At 43.6% G+C, this 18700-nt stretch overlaps 1 protein-coding gene across 1 annotated transcript in view; it reads left to right on the forward strand.

Annotated features, from left to right (window-relative positions):
- spsb4 (splA/ryanodine receptor domain and SOCS box containing 4) overlaps positions 1-18700 on the forward strand; it is a 37620-nt gene that overhangs the window by 10627 nt on the left and 8293 nt on the right. The window contains exons 2-3 of the mRNA XM_022760513.1: positions 1056-1149; positions 13863-14748. Coding sequence (XP_022616234.1) covers positions 14040-14748 — 709 coding nt within the window. The 5' untranslated portion in view covers positions 1056-1149; positions 13863-14039. The remainder of the gene's footprint in view (positions 1-1055; positions 1150-13862; positions 14749-18700) is intronic.

Genomic DNA, 18700 nt, shown 5'->3' on the forward strand with positions numbered 1-18700 from the left:
CTACATTCATAACGCTGATTCATTATAAAAAACGAAAATGATCTCCGCCCTGACGATCACACCAGAGAACGCAAATCACAATTCACGTACACCGGGCATGCACGATGTGTCCCGGCGTAAACAGGAAGCAGATTGTCCACGCTGAAGCTAATTAGTTGCAGAAAATACTACGAACGAAGAACGGAAAAGACAGTTGTAGCGTTAAAATGCAGAGTGTCTCCACAACAGCTGCTAGCGAAGACAACGGTGTCAGTAACCTTTTGTAAGTCGTTATCCAGGTTGCTTGACCTTCACCACTGGTAGTCGAGGCTGATAAGACCCAATCAGGCAGCGACTGTGTGTGTCTATGTCATATTTTCTAAAGGTCTCAGCCCGTCCGGACTACAACGCAACCCCAGATTCAAACTAAAACGGGTCACCAGCGTTTCCAAAAGTCTCAGTTTTAGAGGCTCGAAAACTCGGGAGTAATGTGGACGTGATGATTTTTACTCCGGGCCGATCGTCCAACTTCAGCTGCCAATGACAGGCAGGGGACACCACCATGCCCCCTGGCTTTTTAATGTTTGAAGAGGAGTCATCTTAAAATTTGATGAACATTAAGATTGCACAGGCTCATGAATATTCAAGAGAGCAGAGGTCTCTCTCTCTTCCTTCTTGTTCCTCTGTTCCTTCCTTTCTTCCTTCTTTATCTCCGTTTGTCACTACCTTTTTATTTTGGGCTGTTTCATCTTGGCCTGAATTTGAACTGGACCCAAACAAACACAGGTTTTCTTCGGAGGATGCTGTAGTGGTACTTAATATGTATAATGCAAAACATTATGTCAGAGCATTGCCTCTAATTGTTCTACTGAGCATTCAGTGTTGGAGCTCATTAAGATGCCTGACGGTTATCATTTAGAATATCGGCAGCACCTCTTCCTCGTCGGCTGTAAACGGAGCGGTGTGTTAGTGACTCACGAGGCGAACATGTATGTTATCTCGTTTAATAATACAACGCTCTCTTCTCGTGTGTCTCAGCGTCAACCTGATCAAACATCTGCTGTTTTTCTCAACAGGAAACAAACAGAGTTCTGACGTTGTGACCTGCGCCACATTGCCTCGGCAGAGATGCACTTTTCTCAAGACGCCCTCACTCAAATGGATTAAGAGGTGAGCTTCCAGTCCCCACAGCCAACTGTGCTCATCTACAGACTTGTGCAGTTCTCTTCCATCTATGTTCACGCTCCAGAGCTGGTCAAAGCTATGCATTGTGGTAAATTATATTGGTGGTGATGGAAGCATGACCGACTGTCTGTTGATGAAAACTGGCTGATGTGAGGGCAGATTGACTGATTTCAATGATGTACCTCTCATTCTAAACCCAGCTGGGGAAACCTGAGCAGACTGGTTTCGAGTAACCTCTAGGCGCAGGGAAACTGATCCAAGTTGCCTGCTAAATATTTCAACAGGTCCTAAAAAAAAATAAAGCAGCTGATATGTAGTGCAGGTTTAGGGCACTAACCTAAGTGCCACATTTTAGAACTGCAATACAACGACCTGACCCAGGTGCAGGACGTCCCATGGGTTTGTGTGTCAGAGAATTAAAGCTACAGAATCAAGTTTTTCCCGAAAACTAAATATGAAAGTAAAGTATTTGAAGTTATAGAAACCATCGCATAAATTAAAAAAAAAATGCCATCATTAGTTCTGACTTTGCTCCCAGACACCAGGATGATTAAAGCGCTTTTTGTTACAGGCCAATTAATCAAGACCACATCGCAAATTATGTAAACAACCTCAAAGCGCAGCACAACAAATCCACGAGAATAAGGTTGCTATGGCCCTGTCTGAACCATGCCGAAGTGACAGAGGAGTCCTACAGCTGCAAACTGCTCATTGGAGCCAGATGAGTTTTTAACAAAGTGAATTCAACCTAACATGTACCCAAATGGAAGCTGTGTGCTGAATGCTGACAGAATAACAATATGCTTTGACATGTGAGAGCGACATATGCGTCACATGCACCAAATCAATTCAACACAACAACCCTGTGTTTGACAAAAAAACAAAAAACAAAACAACAAACACTGCACACTGTGATGCAATCCAACGCAATTGTCCTTTTTTTAAACAAATACTGTATTGCCTGGATTAAAACACATGTTTTTCCTTGTGGAAACATTAGATGTACTCTAAGAATTGAATAGCTGCTCTTGTAATCTGGCTCATGTGTGGGAGTTGTTGGGGTCTGGAGCCCAAAGGACAAGAGACAGGGAACACACAGCGAACAGGTCATTCATTATACATGACTAACATGTGTTGTATACATGGTCAGCTCAGAATTTTTATTTGTTTTTGAGCTTGTGTGAGAGGCGTTAATTCAATTCGATGGTGAAATTAGAGGCGGTAATTTGAGTCTTCTATAACAGGCTGCAGCATATTGTCAGATTTTTCTAAAAGGTTTATTTCATCATAAATGTAAATAAATTAGAAATGTTTTTCATGATGCAGTTCAACTCAGCACAACCGCAGTATACAATGTCTAATTTAGAATAGAATAAATGCATAAGTAAAGCGGCAGTGTCAACAAAAACTGAACATTTTATACAGGACGCTTTTTCTGTGTGGTGATTTGCTTTGTCTGTTGTCCCGGGAGCTCCAGCCAACATTACCACGCAGCAACAACAAGTCTTGTCTCTGCGAGCTTACTCTGCGAATATGGCAGCAATACAACTGGAATTTCCCCGCTTGCAGACTGTCGGTTCAGTTAAGGTGAACTCGCTGACCCCCGTTACCCTGACTGTCTCCTTAATTGACTGCAGCACACACAGCGGATCCCGCAGATATCACGATAACCAGAAGAGCAGCCGACTTTGTTCAGTGTAGTTGGATGTTCACTGTCCAACAATGGCCGAGCTTTTCTCTGGCTTAATGCAGCTCAGCTTGTAATACGTGTGCAGCCTATTTTCTAATCACATCAGTGTGTGAAGGGACTGTTGGTGTGGTCGAGCTGTACTTGTGTATATGTCGGCTTATGAAAGCATGACAAAGATGCAAGGTCAGTTGCTTGATTCGCCTACTGTAAGTAGTTCGATCTGCCATGGTTTCCAGCCCGTCACCCCCACCTTTTTACTTATTTATTTTCATTAAATAAATAAGTCCGTTATCAAAATGCTTGATTATGTTTCTGTTATTGTTACATAACTGTATATAATCCTTCACTGTTTAATCTCTGAAATGAGCAATGAGTCTCTCTTATCTTACTTGTCCGTCACACTCGCATCGGTAATCTTTTCCATATCGATAATACAATCATATTATCTATGTGAAAACCATCTACATCAGGGTCAGCAGACAGGCTGCAGCATCCCAGTGTGCATTGGGATCAAGGGGAAACCCTGTATAAGTCTCCAAAGGAACATAAGGTTACACACGCCTATTGGCAATCTACAGTCTCCTGTTCAATTCAGCTGCTGAAATTATTCATTTAGTGGGTGGAAGTGTTAAAAGATGTAGCTTAGTTTACTGACTGATCACACTTCACCATGAAAAGATCTTTTTTCCAACTCTTGGGAGGCAGGTTTAACTTTTTATGTGTGGTGTTTGAATTGCACTTGTGTGTGTGTGTGTGTGTGTGTGTGTGTGTGTGTGTGTGTGTGTGTGTGTGTGTGTGTGTGGACAAGGGAAAGAAATGGATTCTCAGAGAGGGTTAGCCCCAACACAAGGTTGCCAACAGATTCTTCTCCTGGGAAAACGGAGACATGGAGACGGCAAACTGCTCCTCATCCTCAGCTGCTGGGTGTGTCTTTGTCTGAGGAGCAGGAAGTCATTTTGACAAATAGCTCTATTATTGACTGGCCCGCCACCTCGGTCGACCAGGCTCTTTGATCTGCACATTGTAAAGTCATCCATCTACTTCATTGGAGACGAAAGAAGAATGGGTTTTAATGTTTTTTGATCACAGTGCAGTTCGTGTTTTATGCCGTTTTATTTCCATCGAGGTTTAACAGCCCTGTGTGCTATCATGTTTTATTCCGTAGTTTTTAAATTTACACTCCTGTCTTTGCTTCTCTTCAGGTATTCATTATTTAACTCATATTCATCACCCTGTTTCTGATTTCTTGCCTGTTCTTCCGACTTTTCTGTGTCCTTGCAATCAACTGCCTGAGTCCTATTTACACTCTAAATTCTTGGAGTTCTCGCAGTGATTTGAATCTCTAAATGACAGTGCAGCGTAGCCGCCCACAAGCACATGCATGTGTATTGGGTGCAGTTCGGGCCCACTCTCTCTGGTACTTGATTCATTCAGCTTGTTGCTGCACTGCTATCAGTACACCACGTCAAAACAATGGGAGTCCTGGGGCAAGCAGCAGCAGCAGCAGCCTTCGGGGTGGATGGCTGTGGTTGAATCTATTATGAATGTTGTGAGTGTGCATTTTTCTTTTGTACAGTGAAAGCTCCACCGTGGTTTTTGTTGCTTTCTGAATTAATTTGAGCAGAGTCGTACTGAGTTAACGTTCACTGAATTGAGCATGCAACACCTCTGAGGCTGAAGAGTGCGAGCACGCAGAGAGGATTGCTGTTGTGTGTTTTCTGAGGGGGAGGTAACAAGTGAGAGGAGGGCTTTCTTGTCTCCCAGGGGAGAAAGATGAGAGCGAGAGAAGCACGGATACATAGGTAGAGAGCGGGGGATGGTGCCACAGTCAAGGAGAGAGGAAGAGAAAGAAGGCTTGGGTGGGGTACCTTGTCATAACTGAGCATATCAGATAAACATCTTATTCTCATATAGCCACATCCTCCTGCTGAGCTTGAAATCTTTATTGTCTCATCGATACCTGCAGCAACTAGGACTGGTTTGCTGCCACTGATTTTCTGAATTGATTCAACTCTGATTCACAAGTTCTCCATTTCATTAGATCCGATTCAGTTAGAGTTTTTATAGTTACAACACCAATTTTGTTTAGATAGGAATGAGATTCTCAGAGAACTCACCTGGGGCATTATTAAAAATATAAATGTTTAAATTATAAATGGACCCAAAGCATTTACATTAATGCACTTTTTAAGGTAACATGACCAACAGTTTAGACTCACATCTTAAGAAATAATAGGTACAGTGTGTACCGATGGGCACTGTGCCTCTTCGTGCACATCTTGCATCTGGCTTTGCTTTTGTCTTTTGCTCGTTTCTGTCATCGTAGTTTGTTTGTTTTTTTTTTTTTAAATCCGAAATGCAGCCACACATCTGCCTGTAGACCAGAAGGTCAGTCAGTGACTCGACACTAACGGGGGTTACAGCTTCACGTTTCCACCGGAGTCTGTAAAAGACGCATAATAAAAGATCGATCTTTTGATTTTCATGAATCAATAGCGGATTATTCAAATGAAGATCAATTTGAATTAGAGATTGACTGATAAATTTACTTATTTTCCAACTAAGCCCTTGCAGCAACATGGCCTAATGCAAGAGACTGTTTAATGCTCAATGTTTAATTCATTCTACAAGTTGGTCCTGGGGTATATAATCAGCATCAGCCTCGTGAGGTCGATCTTAGCTGTAGTCCTATTTTAAAATGTTATGTTTATTGATTTCAGTAAAATATACAGAATCCAGGAAAACAAAACACATGTAAACATCCTCATTAAGATGTATAGCAAATGTCTGAATTACACAAACCCTAATTTCCACAGCAAATGTGAGCAGCAGCATTCAGTGCTACAAATGGAGATGAAAAGATGTAGATCCGAACGACATAATGTATTTCAGCTCAAGTAAAAAAACAAACAAACTTTCAGCTTGAGGGCAGATTTTCAGTTATATTACTCCCAGAGCAGAGGAAGAGGCAGGAAGGGTCAATTGTTTAGAGGAAAATACGTGGAACATGAGCTGCTGGTAAATTTAGAAATCAGTCTGCCTGCGGTTTCATACTACTCCACACAGGTAGTACGGCAGAAACCCACGGTCTGCACCATCACTGCGGAGATCGAAATGAGAAAGAAACTCACTTTGTGTTGCGTGTGAACACAGTTTGCCCCCGGGGGTCGACCGGGGGTCGACCGCTGTCTCGAGAACGAGCGACAAGAGAACACGGTCGGTCTGACTTACTCCTGCCACATCGCGGCTTTATTAGGTGGATGTTTGTAAAAATGTACATCATCTAGACTAGAAGTGTGCAGCTGTCACCTTGCTCTACAGATGTGTCATCCTGAATACCTAAGTCAGCAAAATCACACGCTAGATTTTGGACTGTTGTTTGACTACGACACAAGACAGACTTCTGAAGAACTGTTGTTTTTGGCCAGTGTCCACTCTCAGGCTCAGCGGAGTAGAATGGAAATGAGCTGTTACATTGCAAATGTGGTACAATTTTGTGTGTGTGTGTGTGTGTGTGTGTGTGTGTGTGTGTGTGTGTGTGTGTGTGTGTGTGTGTGTGTGTCCACATTTTTTCCCCCCTTTTTTTTTTTTTTTTTTTTAAAGGCAAACAGTCGGTGCATCTGTGAAAGAGTGGGTGGTTTTGCACTGCTCGGGAAAGACTTTGAGCGTGCTCCACAATAAGCCCTCCCCCTTTTCCCTCCCTCTCTATCCTTTCCTCTCTTCCCTCCTCCTCCCTCCAGCAGCTGTTTTCCAGTCTTAGCTGGGAACTGGAGCCAGGCTTTTTTTTTTTTTTTTTTTTTATTCTTTCCCCATCCTCACGTCACAAGCAGGAACTCACCGACTTACCGACACACACAAACACGCACACTCTTCTTTTTTTTTTCTTTCTATCTTTGCCCTGTCCCACACTCGTCTGGCTGTTGACTGTGTACTAACCTCATTTTGGACTACAGACTGAGGAGCAAGTATTCCCACTCTCCTACTCGGCTGCTGTGATTGCGTGTTCACATTGCTGTGTGAGAGCCGCCTGACTATTTCGGAGAAATGCTTTCATGGTAAGACGTCTCCCTTCTCACAGGCGACTTCTGTCTCTTGACCTCTTGTTTGTGTCTTCTCTCAACATCTCTGACATTTTCTCCGGTTTTCCGTCTCTCTCTTGGCAAGACCGCTGCTGGGCTTATCCCACTGTTTCTAAAAGTCTCTCTGGCTGCGTGCTGCAGCGTTCTCAGGGTGTTTGCATGTCCCAGAAAAGTCTGAATGAAATGAAACATCAAAGCTGTTTCATTTGAAATTCATAGTGGTGTTCAGTTCTTTTTGTTTTTTTTTTGTTCTGTTTTTAAGTTTCAGTTTTTGATGTAAGTGTAGTGATATTTATTTTAATTTCAAGATGTGCCTACTTACTCGTTGTAAACAACTTCTGTGGCTTCTTCATTTTAATTAGTTCAATTTTCCATGTTTGTTGTTGTTGTTTCTGCATGTGAAAAGGACGGACTGTGTTCAGTTACTGCTCCTGCCGCTCAGCTATAGACGGTGTTAGACCTTCAGTGTAGTGTTACACACACGTGAGTGACTGAGAGGTGGGAGAGTGACACATGATTGAAGACTCTCTTCTTGTCTTGTGTTACTCTGCTCGTACATGAAGCCAGTGCAGTCCTGACTCATAATTACACTTTGGATAACCTGGAAGTCTGAGCTGAGAAGTCAGTGGTGGGCAAACAGTGGACGGGGGGCCTAATCTGACCCTCCAACAAAAATATTTGGCCCCACAAACAAAGCCGAAGTTGTAATGAAAAGTTTTGTGTAATTTCTGTAGGTAACAACGTGTTTTCAAGGCTTGTGTAAATCCCAATGAATATGACCTTGTGACATCTAATAATCTGTATCAAAAGAGTCTAACAGAAATAACCTGCTAATATTTTCTGAGGCAACAACAGCATTAACAACTGCACTTGGATTCGACCATAAATTAAGCAGGTTGCCGTAATTTTTGAGTAATGTTTTGCCCAAATAGTAATAAATGAGCTGTAGCTCTGTTAGCCGTCATTTACTAATGGAAAAATGACATCTGCAGTCAAATCCAATCCTAAAACAAACTGACAGAAACAAACAACCTGCGTCTCCACGGCGACGGTGTTCAAAAGAAAAAGTCCCGTTGAAACCAAATACTGAGAGCTGTTCTAAGTCATATCTAATAAGCTAAATGAAATGGTTTGAGCTGCTTGTTTTCCAAAGTGCTGCCTGAATGACCGTAATATGCTATATTGCTTTAATTAGATTTTGTCCAATCTTCACATTTGTTGACCTGTGGCGCTGCATGCGATGGGTCTAAAAGTCTTGTTCATCTTGTTTGAGACGGACTCGTTGGATATTACAAAAAAGCGGATTTCGAGCAGAGACATGTCATCAGCTTGCGTCATCCTGAGCTGCTCTCGCATTTTGGAAAAAGAGACAAAACAATAAACAAGCAGTGGCCGTCATCACCAAGGGAGCAGGCGGAGATTATGAAGCCTGTTGTAACCAGGGAAAAGAGGTGGTGAGGATAAAAGGGGGCAAATGAGTCAGAATTAAGAGCATGTTCTTAGCCGTAGCATTACGCTATCTCGCTCATTCATTTCCTTTCATTACATTCTGATTGGTAGGAGAAGTCACATTGTGTGGTTTTGGTCCTGAATTTCTTACACTGTCAGAAATTTGGCGTCGAAACTCTAAACCGTGGACTTTCACTGTTTTGGATCGACAACCAATAATCTCACAGGGTTTCTCTCACGACTGTAAACTTTCGTCTGGGACAGCACAATGTCAGACAAGTCTTCCTCAAAAAAAAAAAAAAAGAATGCAGACAAAGGCTGACTGATAAAATGCCGTGTGTCTCCTCGCATTGCCTCACTCTTAAACCGAGCCTCAGCTGATCTCTGGCATGCACACAAATACTACATGTGTGCAAGATGGAAAACCTAGTTTGTAGTCTGTATTTATACTCCAAAAAACGCTGAATTCATAATCCCAGCATGACAGGAAAAACAAACATGTTAACACAACTGTGAATCTGTAATGGCAGAACAGTTTTTATATGCTCAGAATACAAATTTAGAAGTGTGTCTGATTGAAGAAACTGAAGCTGTAGGTTTTGTTTAGTTTTGATTTGCACTGGTGTCGTCTTCTTGGTTGTAGAAGGAGTTCATTGCGTATCTTCATGTTAATGTTTTATACTCTGGATTTTACTCTTAGTGTTACTTTGGCTGTTTAGTTTTACGACTATCCCTTTATTCCTTATTTATCATCCATGTCACCTGTTGTACAACAAACTATTTAAACCTTTCCATCCACTCCCCCCGTCGCTCATGTTGTTGAGTAATTGAACAGTTGAATAATTTAATGTTAAATTCAGACTAAGGAAAATGTAACCGGAATCTGAAAACACACACCTATTGTTCGGTTTGCACACGTATTGCCACCTGTAAACTGTTGATTCATCCCTGTAATGAATACTTAAGCTAGCCTGCCAGTCTGTCATTGTCCCAGTGGGACGACGTGTACATGCTCATATCTGTGTCGTCATCGCCCCCCCCCCCCCACCGCTTTTTTTCCGACGCCGGTGTGCAGATAAGAGAGAGAGAGAGAGAGAGTGTGTGTGTGTGCGTTTGAGTGGGTGATACTTCAAAGTCACCACATTACCAGTCTGCATTTCTGTGCCCTCAAGCCGTGTGTGTGTGCGCATGTGTCTGTGTGTGTTTTTGGGTGGGGGTTGCTTGTGTTAAGGCAGGCTGTGCATGTTTGATATGCTAACAATGGCTGTCACGCTACCAGCGGCCTTCTTCATGTCACTGCCTCCCCTTGCTGGAGATAACAAGTTATGTGCCGTGGATTCTGGTCAAGTTGCATCTTAAACGGTTCCAGTTCCTCCTCACATCCCATCTGTCCTACGCTCAGAGCTTAGGGAAATCACTGGGCTGATCGTTTTTTCTTTTTTTTTTTTTCCTCCTCCTTTTTTAAAGAAGTGGGGCAGATGAACTGAAGTCAAACATGAGGGAGATGGTGCATCTTGCTCTTCTCATCCTTTCTGTTCTTGCACTTTTCTTTGAGTTCCCACCATGACCCCGTCTCTCACCTGCCCTATCGGTGTTTCTCTCCTCCGTAATCACTTCTCTCAGCTCTCCTCTCTCTCCTTCATGTTCCTCCTTTGCTTCTCCTTGCCTCTCATCTCTTCAGTAACACTCCACTCGTCTCTGAACTTCTTCTTCTTCCCAGCCTGCTTTTCTTCTGCCCCTTCACTCACCTTTTTAATATTAAGCCAGCTTCTTCCACATCTCCTTATCCTCAGCTCCAGGTGCTGGACAGTAAAAGGGTGAGGCTGTTTCATTTTCACTGCACTACATGTATATTGCAGGTACTACATGTGATATACATGTCAGACACCTGCACGTAATGAAGAGAGCAGTAAGAGTCTTAACGGCCTGTTCTGGAGGGGAAGAGATTTATAGATGTCCATATCCATGGGTAAATACATGTATTGAATTTTTTTTTTTTTTTAAGTCTGCTGCTTCAGTGCATTCATTCACTTTAGACTGGTTTCTGCTAATTGTGTGAGTATGAAGCCAGCATCATGACCTCGACATCCTGATCGCTCCGGTTCTTCTCTCGCCGTCTCTCAGCGCCCATTTAAAATAATTGACTCCTGGTTATGTTTGCAACAGTTTTTATTTTACTTCAATGACTGTAGGGTTTCCTTCTCTCTACTCTACTATTTACATAAGAAATGAATATGAAATTGCTTAATACACTGTGTGTTATACATTTTAAGTCACCAGGTTAATTGATTATGGCTGCAACTAGGCTTGATCGATCATGATTTGTTGAGCTCATGGGAGCTGATGAGTGTTGAAATGGTCTGTCTCGCTCATTGTTGGTTTAGCTCACAATTTTCATGAGTCACTACGTCACAATATCATGGTAAAAACTGCCCCTCCCCCTGCCTCAGACTACCATGTTTTTGTTCTTGTCATATGTTGTAGATAAATTGAATAATCAGTCACAATCTGTGTGTGTGTGTGTGTGTGTGTAGAAACTCAGGCAGCACTGCTGGTCCGAGCACTGGAGTGAGGCTGATTTTATGAAGTTTGATATTCAACAGCTGGAAGCACTTTTTTGATGTCATCAGCTCCGTGTGGATGGCATCAAATATTCCCTGAGGGTTTCTCTTGGAGAGGCTGACCGGACCTCTTCACTGCCTCTGTCTTCCTCTCCAAAACAACCTCTGGCTGGAATTCCCAATTGTTGCCGTATCCTGTATCCAGCAGGATCCAGGTTCTGGTTTTCTAGTCGTATGAATCATTTTCATTCATCACTGTTTTATTGGTTGTGCGGAGCAGACAAGCTGAAAATAGTTTTTTTTTTTTCCTTTTTTTTCCTTCTTTGTAATTTCTACTGAATTATTGCTGTAATATTTGAACTATGCAGGATACTCGGGCTGAGAATAAAGTGAGAAACATCTGATTCCCTGGTTCCCAGCAGCCCTGCTCCCGGCCACCATCACCACCCTGACAAGTCTATTACACATACTTAAAAACTCATACCTAATAATAGACTTGGACTTGAACTCAGACAGACCCCGTACACTTAAAGTACTGTGGATACACACACCAGATTGAGTGACTACAAATTTAGACGTGTGTGTGGTCCAAGCTTGGCTGCAGTCGTTGAATTGCAGACGTACAGTGCATGTCACTGTATGTTTTTAAGATTAACTGGTCACTGTGAATCTGCGTGGATATCTAAAACACAGCTAATTATCCTCTCTTCGTCACTCATCAGTTTTCCTCTCTCTGCCCTCTCCTGATCCCTGTGAATCATCTCTCTCTAGCTCGTCTCCTAATTGCCCGGCCAAGTGTTTCCCCACTGATGGTTAATGCTTGAGGAGTTGCCAGCAAAATCTGCTCGTACATTAGCAGTAAGGGCTCGCGTATGTCATGCATGCGATGCAAGACGCACACAAATAAATGTCAGCTTGAGCGGTTGATGGCTACTGAGATTACAATTTCATTGTTCCTTACTGAATCATGCCGTGTGATAAATAGTCCCTTCATTTGTCTGGAAATGGCTCCATGCATCATCTCTGATGGTATGAATTAATATTGGATTGTCGAGCTTATCACTCCCTATGGGTTGTGGTCATGCGATAGCGCTCTGCAAATGAGTGACTTGCAGCAGTGCACGTTGAGTTGTGTGTTGCCCTTTTCATCACATTGGCATCAGTTACATTATTTTCCCGTGTCTCCTTTCATCTCCACAATTCACAACGTATTTGTTTTGTATAGTTTAAACAGGAACATTATTGAAATGCAGGAAACGCCGTCTCGTGTCGTGCAGACCGGCGGAGTCCTGCATGGGGGGGGGGGGGGGGGGGGGGGGGGGGGGGGGGGGGGGGGGGGGGGGGGGGGGGGGGGCGGGTGGGGGGGGGGCGGGGGGGGGGGGCGGGGGGGGGGGAGGGGGGGGGCGGGGGGGAGGGGGGGGGGGGGGGGGGCGTTATCTAGTTAAAGCCGTTTCCATTTGTTGCATTTCAAAGTGTAAAATGTACAAATCTCATTTCAATCCCTTCATCTCTTCATCTGTTTCAATCTAACACACACACACACGCACACACGCACACACACACTGCATCTGTGCATGTTTGTGTGTGTGTGTGTGATTCAAGCCTCCCCTGGTTGATCTGTAGCAGTTCCCTTCTGTACTTTCCCTGGAAGAGTCATGTGGAGTCCTTTTCTAAGAACCAGCGCAGTGAGAAAAACATTCCAGGGGTTGCTTATAGGAAGGACTGATGTCAGTAAAGCAGATTTGGATCAGCTTCTCTCGGCTTGTTCATTCAGGGAAACTACGCATCAGGTTTGGAAGTAGCTAAGGGCTCTCAGTCTGCTAACTGTGGAATCTCAGCATGCACAGGAAACATTTTCTTATAAATACTGATAAAATATGAATTGCATCACATTTGTTTGCTCGGTGAAGATGGGATTGGCTAAGAAGAGAGAGAGCGCACACTGAAGTCAGCAGCGTGTTTCAGCAAATCCTCCCTGTGTCGGAGTGTGCCTGTGCCAGCTCTCATCGCTAGATTGCTGCAATCTCTTTTAGAGCACAGTTTGTTGTTTCTCAAATTATTGTCAAGATATCAATTTACAAACAAGCAGACGCATTCACACAGGCAAAAACTCAAATGTTTTGTGTGTTCATACTTTAAACTGGCAACTAAAGGCCACAGGAGTGCTGGAGGTGAAGAGAAGTTCATCCTTCATTTCTCCTTCCTTGTCATGTCTCCTCCTCTTTGCAGCTCTGGCTGGAGGCCAGCGCTGTCGATGCCATCTTCCCACTTCTGCTTCTGCTCCTGCCAGTCTCTGTGTTTTTACATACTTGCACCTGAAACAACAAGTGTTTTTTATTTACCAGGCTTAAGGTGACATCTTCAAGTGTTTTAGCCAAGCAGCTTTCCAAAATCCAATGACATCCAGTTTAAATTTCTACATTATATTTAGTGTCATCATCAAGGTAGTTTGAACAAACTTTCACAGGTGTTTCTTTATTACACAAGGAAAAAAAACAGCAAATCCTCACATTTGAGAAGCAGAAACCATGTCATGTTTGAATTTATGCTTTGAGGAAAAAAGTTGCAGATTAATGTTTTTAAATGATTGACTAATTGATTAATCAAGTAATCATTGCATCTCAGTGTGATGTAGGATCATTTTAATTTGAGGTTTTCTAGCTATTATCTTGAATTGATATTGAGAAACTTGTGAATTTATAGTTACATTTGGACAAAATTATTTAAAAAATGCATTTTTCAATTGAAAATGCTCATGGTCTGTATCAACTTTAAACCTGCATCAGTTTACCTCTACCCTGGACTAGTGTATAAAACATTAATCGGTTGTTGTGTCCTCACTGCTGATTAACCAAGAGCCAAGATGTTAAAACAATTTCACACTGTACATTAGAGACACGTTTCCTGTTTGTGTTTCAGGAGTGTGGTTCCCCCTGGCTGAAGAGACACGTGTCCAGCAGCATCTTTCCACCCAGGACCCACTGTGTTGCTACTGCGCCCATGAGGTAACGTCCGGACCTACCGCCCCCTCATTACCACCCTTGGTCCATCCATCTCCCTCCCCTCTGTCCCTTCCTGCCCTGGACCTACCCAGCCATGGGCCAGAAGATCTCAGCCAGTATTAAGTCAGTGGATGTAAGAGGGGAGCCCTCGTATCATCCGGTGCGCCGCGAGCTGCGGGGCCCAGATTTCTGTCGGCCCCCCAGGCTGGACTTGCTGCTGGACATGCCGGCAGCCAGTCCTGAGACTCAGCTTCGCCACGCCTGGAACCCCGATGACCGGTCCCTCAATGTCTTTGTAAAGGAGGACGACAAGCTGACGTTCCACCGACACCCAGTAGCACAGAGCACAGACTGTATCCGAGGCAGGGTGGGCTACACCAGGGGCCTCCATGTTTGGAGGATTCACTGGCCGGCCAGACAGAGAGGCACCCATGCTGTCGTGGGCGTGGCCACCGCTGAAGCACCTTTACACTCAGTGGGCTACATGGCCCTGGTGGGCTCGGACTCTGAGTCCTGGGGCTGGGACCTGGGTCGGAACAGACTCTACCACGATGGAAAGAACCGGCCCGTGTCCACGTCGGCGCCCACGTACCCCTGTTTCCTGGAGCCAGACGAGTCTTTTGTGCTTCCAGACTCTCTGACAGTAATACTAGATATGGATGAAGGGACGCTGAGCTTCATGGTGGACGGACAGTATCTGGGAGTCGCTTTCAGAGGGCTAAAGGGCAAGAGACTGTATCCCATCGTCAGTGCTGTGTGGGGACACTGCGAGGTTTCTATTCGCTACGTCAACGGACTAGATCGTGAGTGACACACACACACACACACACACACACACACACACACACACACACACGAAAAGCCAGTCAATCACAGTATAATATTTAAAAGTGACTGTACAGGGGTTGTGTAAGTTTAGCAGTTACTTAAGTTTTTCTTTTGGCTGCCACAAAAGTTGGTGCCACTGAAATGTAAAATTGTAAAAGCGAACTTTTGTCATGTTTCTGCAGATCTTGTATTCGATGTAACGGTCTTCACTCATTGGCCTCAACACCTGCTAATTCCTTCTGCTGCTTGTTTGCTGCCACAAAGCTGCACATTGGAGCCGTATGATTTATCAAAATCTGTTAAATGGCAGCATTTAGAGAAGCAGCTTCCAAAGTGAAAGTTTTTTTTTTTTGTCCTGATAATATGGGAGGTGGTAAAATGCCATCGGTGTGTGTAGAAGGTTTTTGCCTACATACATAATTGATGTCAAAATGCATTTATCTCTGTGACCTTTCCAGGCTTAATACCTGTGTCAGTTCAGCATTCATCCTTATTATCAGAACAGTAAATAGTGAGGGGAGGAGCGGTTCGGCTTTTAAGAGTTTTTTTTTCTAATGAGCAGCTTTGTTATTTTTGTATAAAAATTACAGACTGAGGTCATCAACATAAAGTGCAGCATAAACCGAACACACGGCACACTGCTCTGTTCATTCTATATTCATGTGCCTGTGCAAAGAGATGAATTTGTCCACATTCTCAGCAGCAAGACGAGATCGACTTGCAGGAACGTCCCCTGCTTTAGAGAAAATGTACCCGGGTCAGCGAGGTAACATTGCACAGGCAGCTGGGCAACATGAGGACACTAATGCTCATTGCTTTTCCACCGTGCAAGTCGATCTGCATCCATGTGCTCTCCTCTGTAGTAAAGAGCTCTACAAATAGCTCTGCGATGGCAGATTATTTCAGGGGAGCAAATGATGTCTCTGATGCCTCTTGGTCTGCGAAGGACGAACTTGCCACCAGGGTTTCACTCTGTCGACCCTGCAGAATGACATGTCAAATAATACATTGAGGAGTTTTGAAAATATGAGCAATAAAAAAAAAAAGTTCTCTACTGTGCAGTGGGGAAAAGGCACAAATACAGTGTCTTTGTCTTTAAGAAATAGAGCAGTGGTATTTAGTTCTATAAAAATAAAAGATAGGAAATAGAACAATACTTGCTCTTCAATTTCCATAAACTCTTTGGTGAATCACTGCATATTTTCTGCTGTGAGGCTTCCTCAGGGTAAGGCACGGACCTGAACTGTGGATCCAGGGCTGTGGCTCTGTGCAGATAGTCCTGAAAATCAGGATTTACGTATCTGCCCTCCAGGTCTCTAGAAGTCAGAGTCGTGCCTGCTCTTAGTGTGGCTGCAATGGTATCTTTGCTGTTCTAACATCTGTGAAATATGTGGGATTTTTAATTTCTACAAGTATGTTTTAAGTAGTAACTGTCTGTGTGACTAATTTCTAAATACCGACACCTCGTCTTAGCTCTCCAGAAGTACACAGGATTTTAGGTTTAAGGCGAGACTGAGAAGACTTTCCTCACAGATTTGTCCTTTTTTCTTCAGACAGCATGGAGGATTGATATGCAGTGCCCATTTCTGTCTGCACTGATCTATAAAAAGCCCACAATGAGAGGGACTGCTGCTTTGTTTACCGATAGGAAGCGGCTTAAACACGCTCTCTGTGTACTATTTCTAGTCTGCTTCCCTCCATCGCTTCTTAGTGAGTCTCAAATCTCCAGACAGTCGTACTTTAACACACCCAGGGAGTAAAACAAGAAAACGCGGTCCGACTCTCTGATGTAATTTGTAATATCTGTTTACCACTCTCCTGAAGTCACCAGAACGATCAGTATGTCTGTGTCAGCTCGACCTTCTCCATGTCGTCATTCCAACTAGTTGAGTCATTTCAATCATGAAAACTGCACCTCAGATTGTGCAGTCTTCAGTCCTCCCTCTCGCATTAGTCTGCACGTTGCACAAAGACCCAAAGCAGGCTGGGGGCGTTGCTGACAGTGAGGCCTGGACACCGTGTCCATGGCTGTGAGCCGTGTGCGTGTGCGTGTGTGTGTGTGTGTGTGTGTGTGTGTGTGTGTGTGTGTGTCCGTCCGTCCGTCCGTCCGGGTGGACAGCAGCCAATAGTGGAGGAACTCTGGAGGATGTCCCAGTGTGTCTCTTAGCTCAGAGTCTGGCCTTGCATTTTAGGAAACGTCGGGTTTAGTGTGTGTGTGTGTGTTTAAACAGCTTGCACACGCATGATGTTATGTGGCCCATATTGATGGTAAAATTATGAAATCTGTCAGACATTTGAATGATCATTGTTACTGCACAGACGTGACCCAGCTCGTGGTCTCGGCTTTACACGCGTCCAACCGATACGGTTCCACAATAATTCACTCTGCTTCCGTCGTAAAGTTGGAAAACACAAACTTTTATACCACAGGTGCCACAAGCAGGTCAAATCCACTGAATTTTCTTTTCTAAAATATAAACTAAACATGACGGGAGATGGTCATGCAAAACCATATGACCCCACAGCTGAAATAAATTAGTAAGGTGCAGTCTCTTAAAGTGACAGTACATAATTACCAAAGAAAGATGAATGAAACAACTTATCCTACACATGAAATATAACCTAAAATCAAATTGAATAAAAACTGTGATGTACATCTTCTAGGAATATCAAAGAAAACTGTGAGAAAAATAACAAGCTAATCCTTGCTTCATGCATTGTCACCTGTGATTTATGAAGTTTTTCTTGAATAATACAGCATGTAAGCTGCTCTACTGCGAATATTTTAATTGCCAAATACAATACCTGAAAAATATATACAGCGCCGCTGGTTCACGTTGCGACGGGCAAATATGTAGCTCAACCCTCACCGAATGTGAAGTTCCACACCTTTCTTATCGTCTTGCTGTCCTGTAAAATTAGTAGTGATACACAGAGGCAAGTTGGAGCTTGAGAAGTGTGTGAATTGTTTGATCTATCGATATGTTTTCTGCTTTGACTAATGAAGCTTGAAGACGGCAAAACAGGTGGCTAATGGTGCTAACTTAAGAGCTTGAACTTGCATCAATCACTTTCATTTGTTTCTTTTCCTTCTGCCTTATTGTAGATGTTAAAGATGATAGCCTACTGATACATTAACAACATTATTCATTATGCCATTATTCACTCATACGTATTTGCCTTGTAAAGATAGCATAGCATGATATCAGTTGAGTTTTGAAGCGCTTGTCTTCTGACAGAGAGCACGAGAGAGATGACTGTATGATATCAGGTTTAAGGCACTTCTCGGTGTGATGAAGAATGGAGGCATCAATATGTATGCTCGGCGATGACGGCGCTCCCCAATTCCCACATCTTGCTTCCGTGTGTCCTCATATAGAAACTCAAAGAGGATTCACACTTTTTGTTCATTTTCTGGGTTTGTGGTCTTTCGCTCGTCTTGTAGTCTCTCCACGTCCTCTTCTTTTCCCTCCCCTTCCCTCTCACTTCAACCCTTTTTATTTTCCCATCTCTTACTCCCTGGAAAGCAAGAAGAGATAAGTATCCTTTCACTTTTCTCTCCTGTCTGTATTGTCCCTTAATACCCTGCATTAATGCAGTTTTCTCATCTTTCCCGCGTTTCACCGAACGCGCAAATCCTGCGGCCCTCAGTCCCAGAGACACTTAAAAAGCCAACTCTACTGAGACATGATTTTTGTCAGTTATCATACCTCTGACTTGCTAACGTGTCTAAGAACAAGACAATGGGGTTGCTGGATCTCGCCGTCCTCCTTCTATTCTAGGAAAGCCGTCTTCTTCTCTCCATCACAACAAGCCTCCTAACGCCGCAGTGGCCCGGCGAGCGCAGCGGCAAAAGCTGAGCCAAACTCATTTACACCTGAACGAGGCAGTCCAGAGAGGAGGAAGCGTTTCACACACTCCACTGAC

The sequence above is a fragment of the Seriola dumerili genome, unplaced genomic scaffold (genome assembly GCF_002260705.1).
Source record: "Seriola dumerili isolate Sdu_G_001 unplaced genomic scaffold, Sdu_1.0 BDQW01000337.1, whole genome shotgun sequence".
In the NCBI taxonomy this organism is placed as follows: Eukaryota; Metazoa; Chordata; class Actinopteri; order Carangiformes; family Carangidae; genus Seriola; species Seriola dumerili.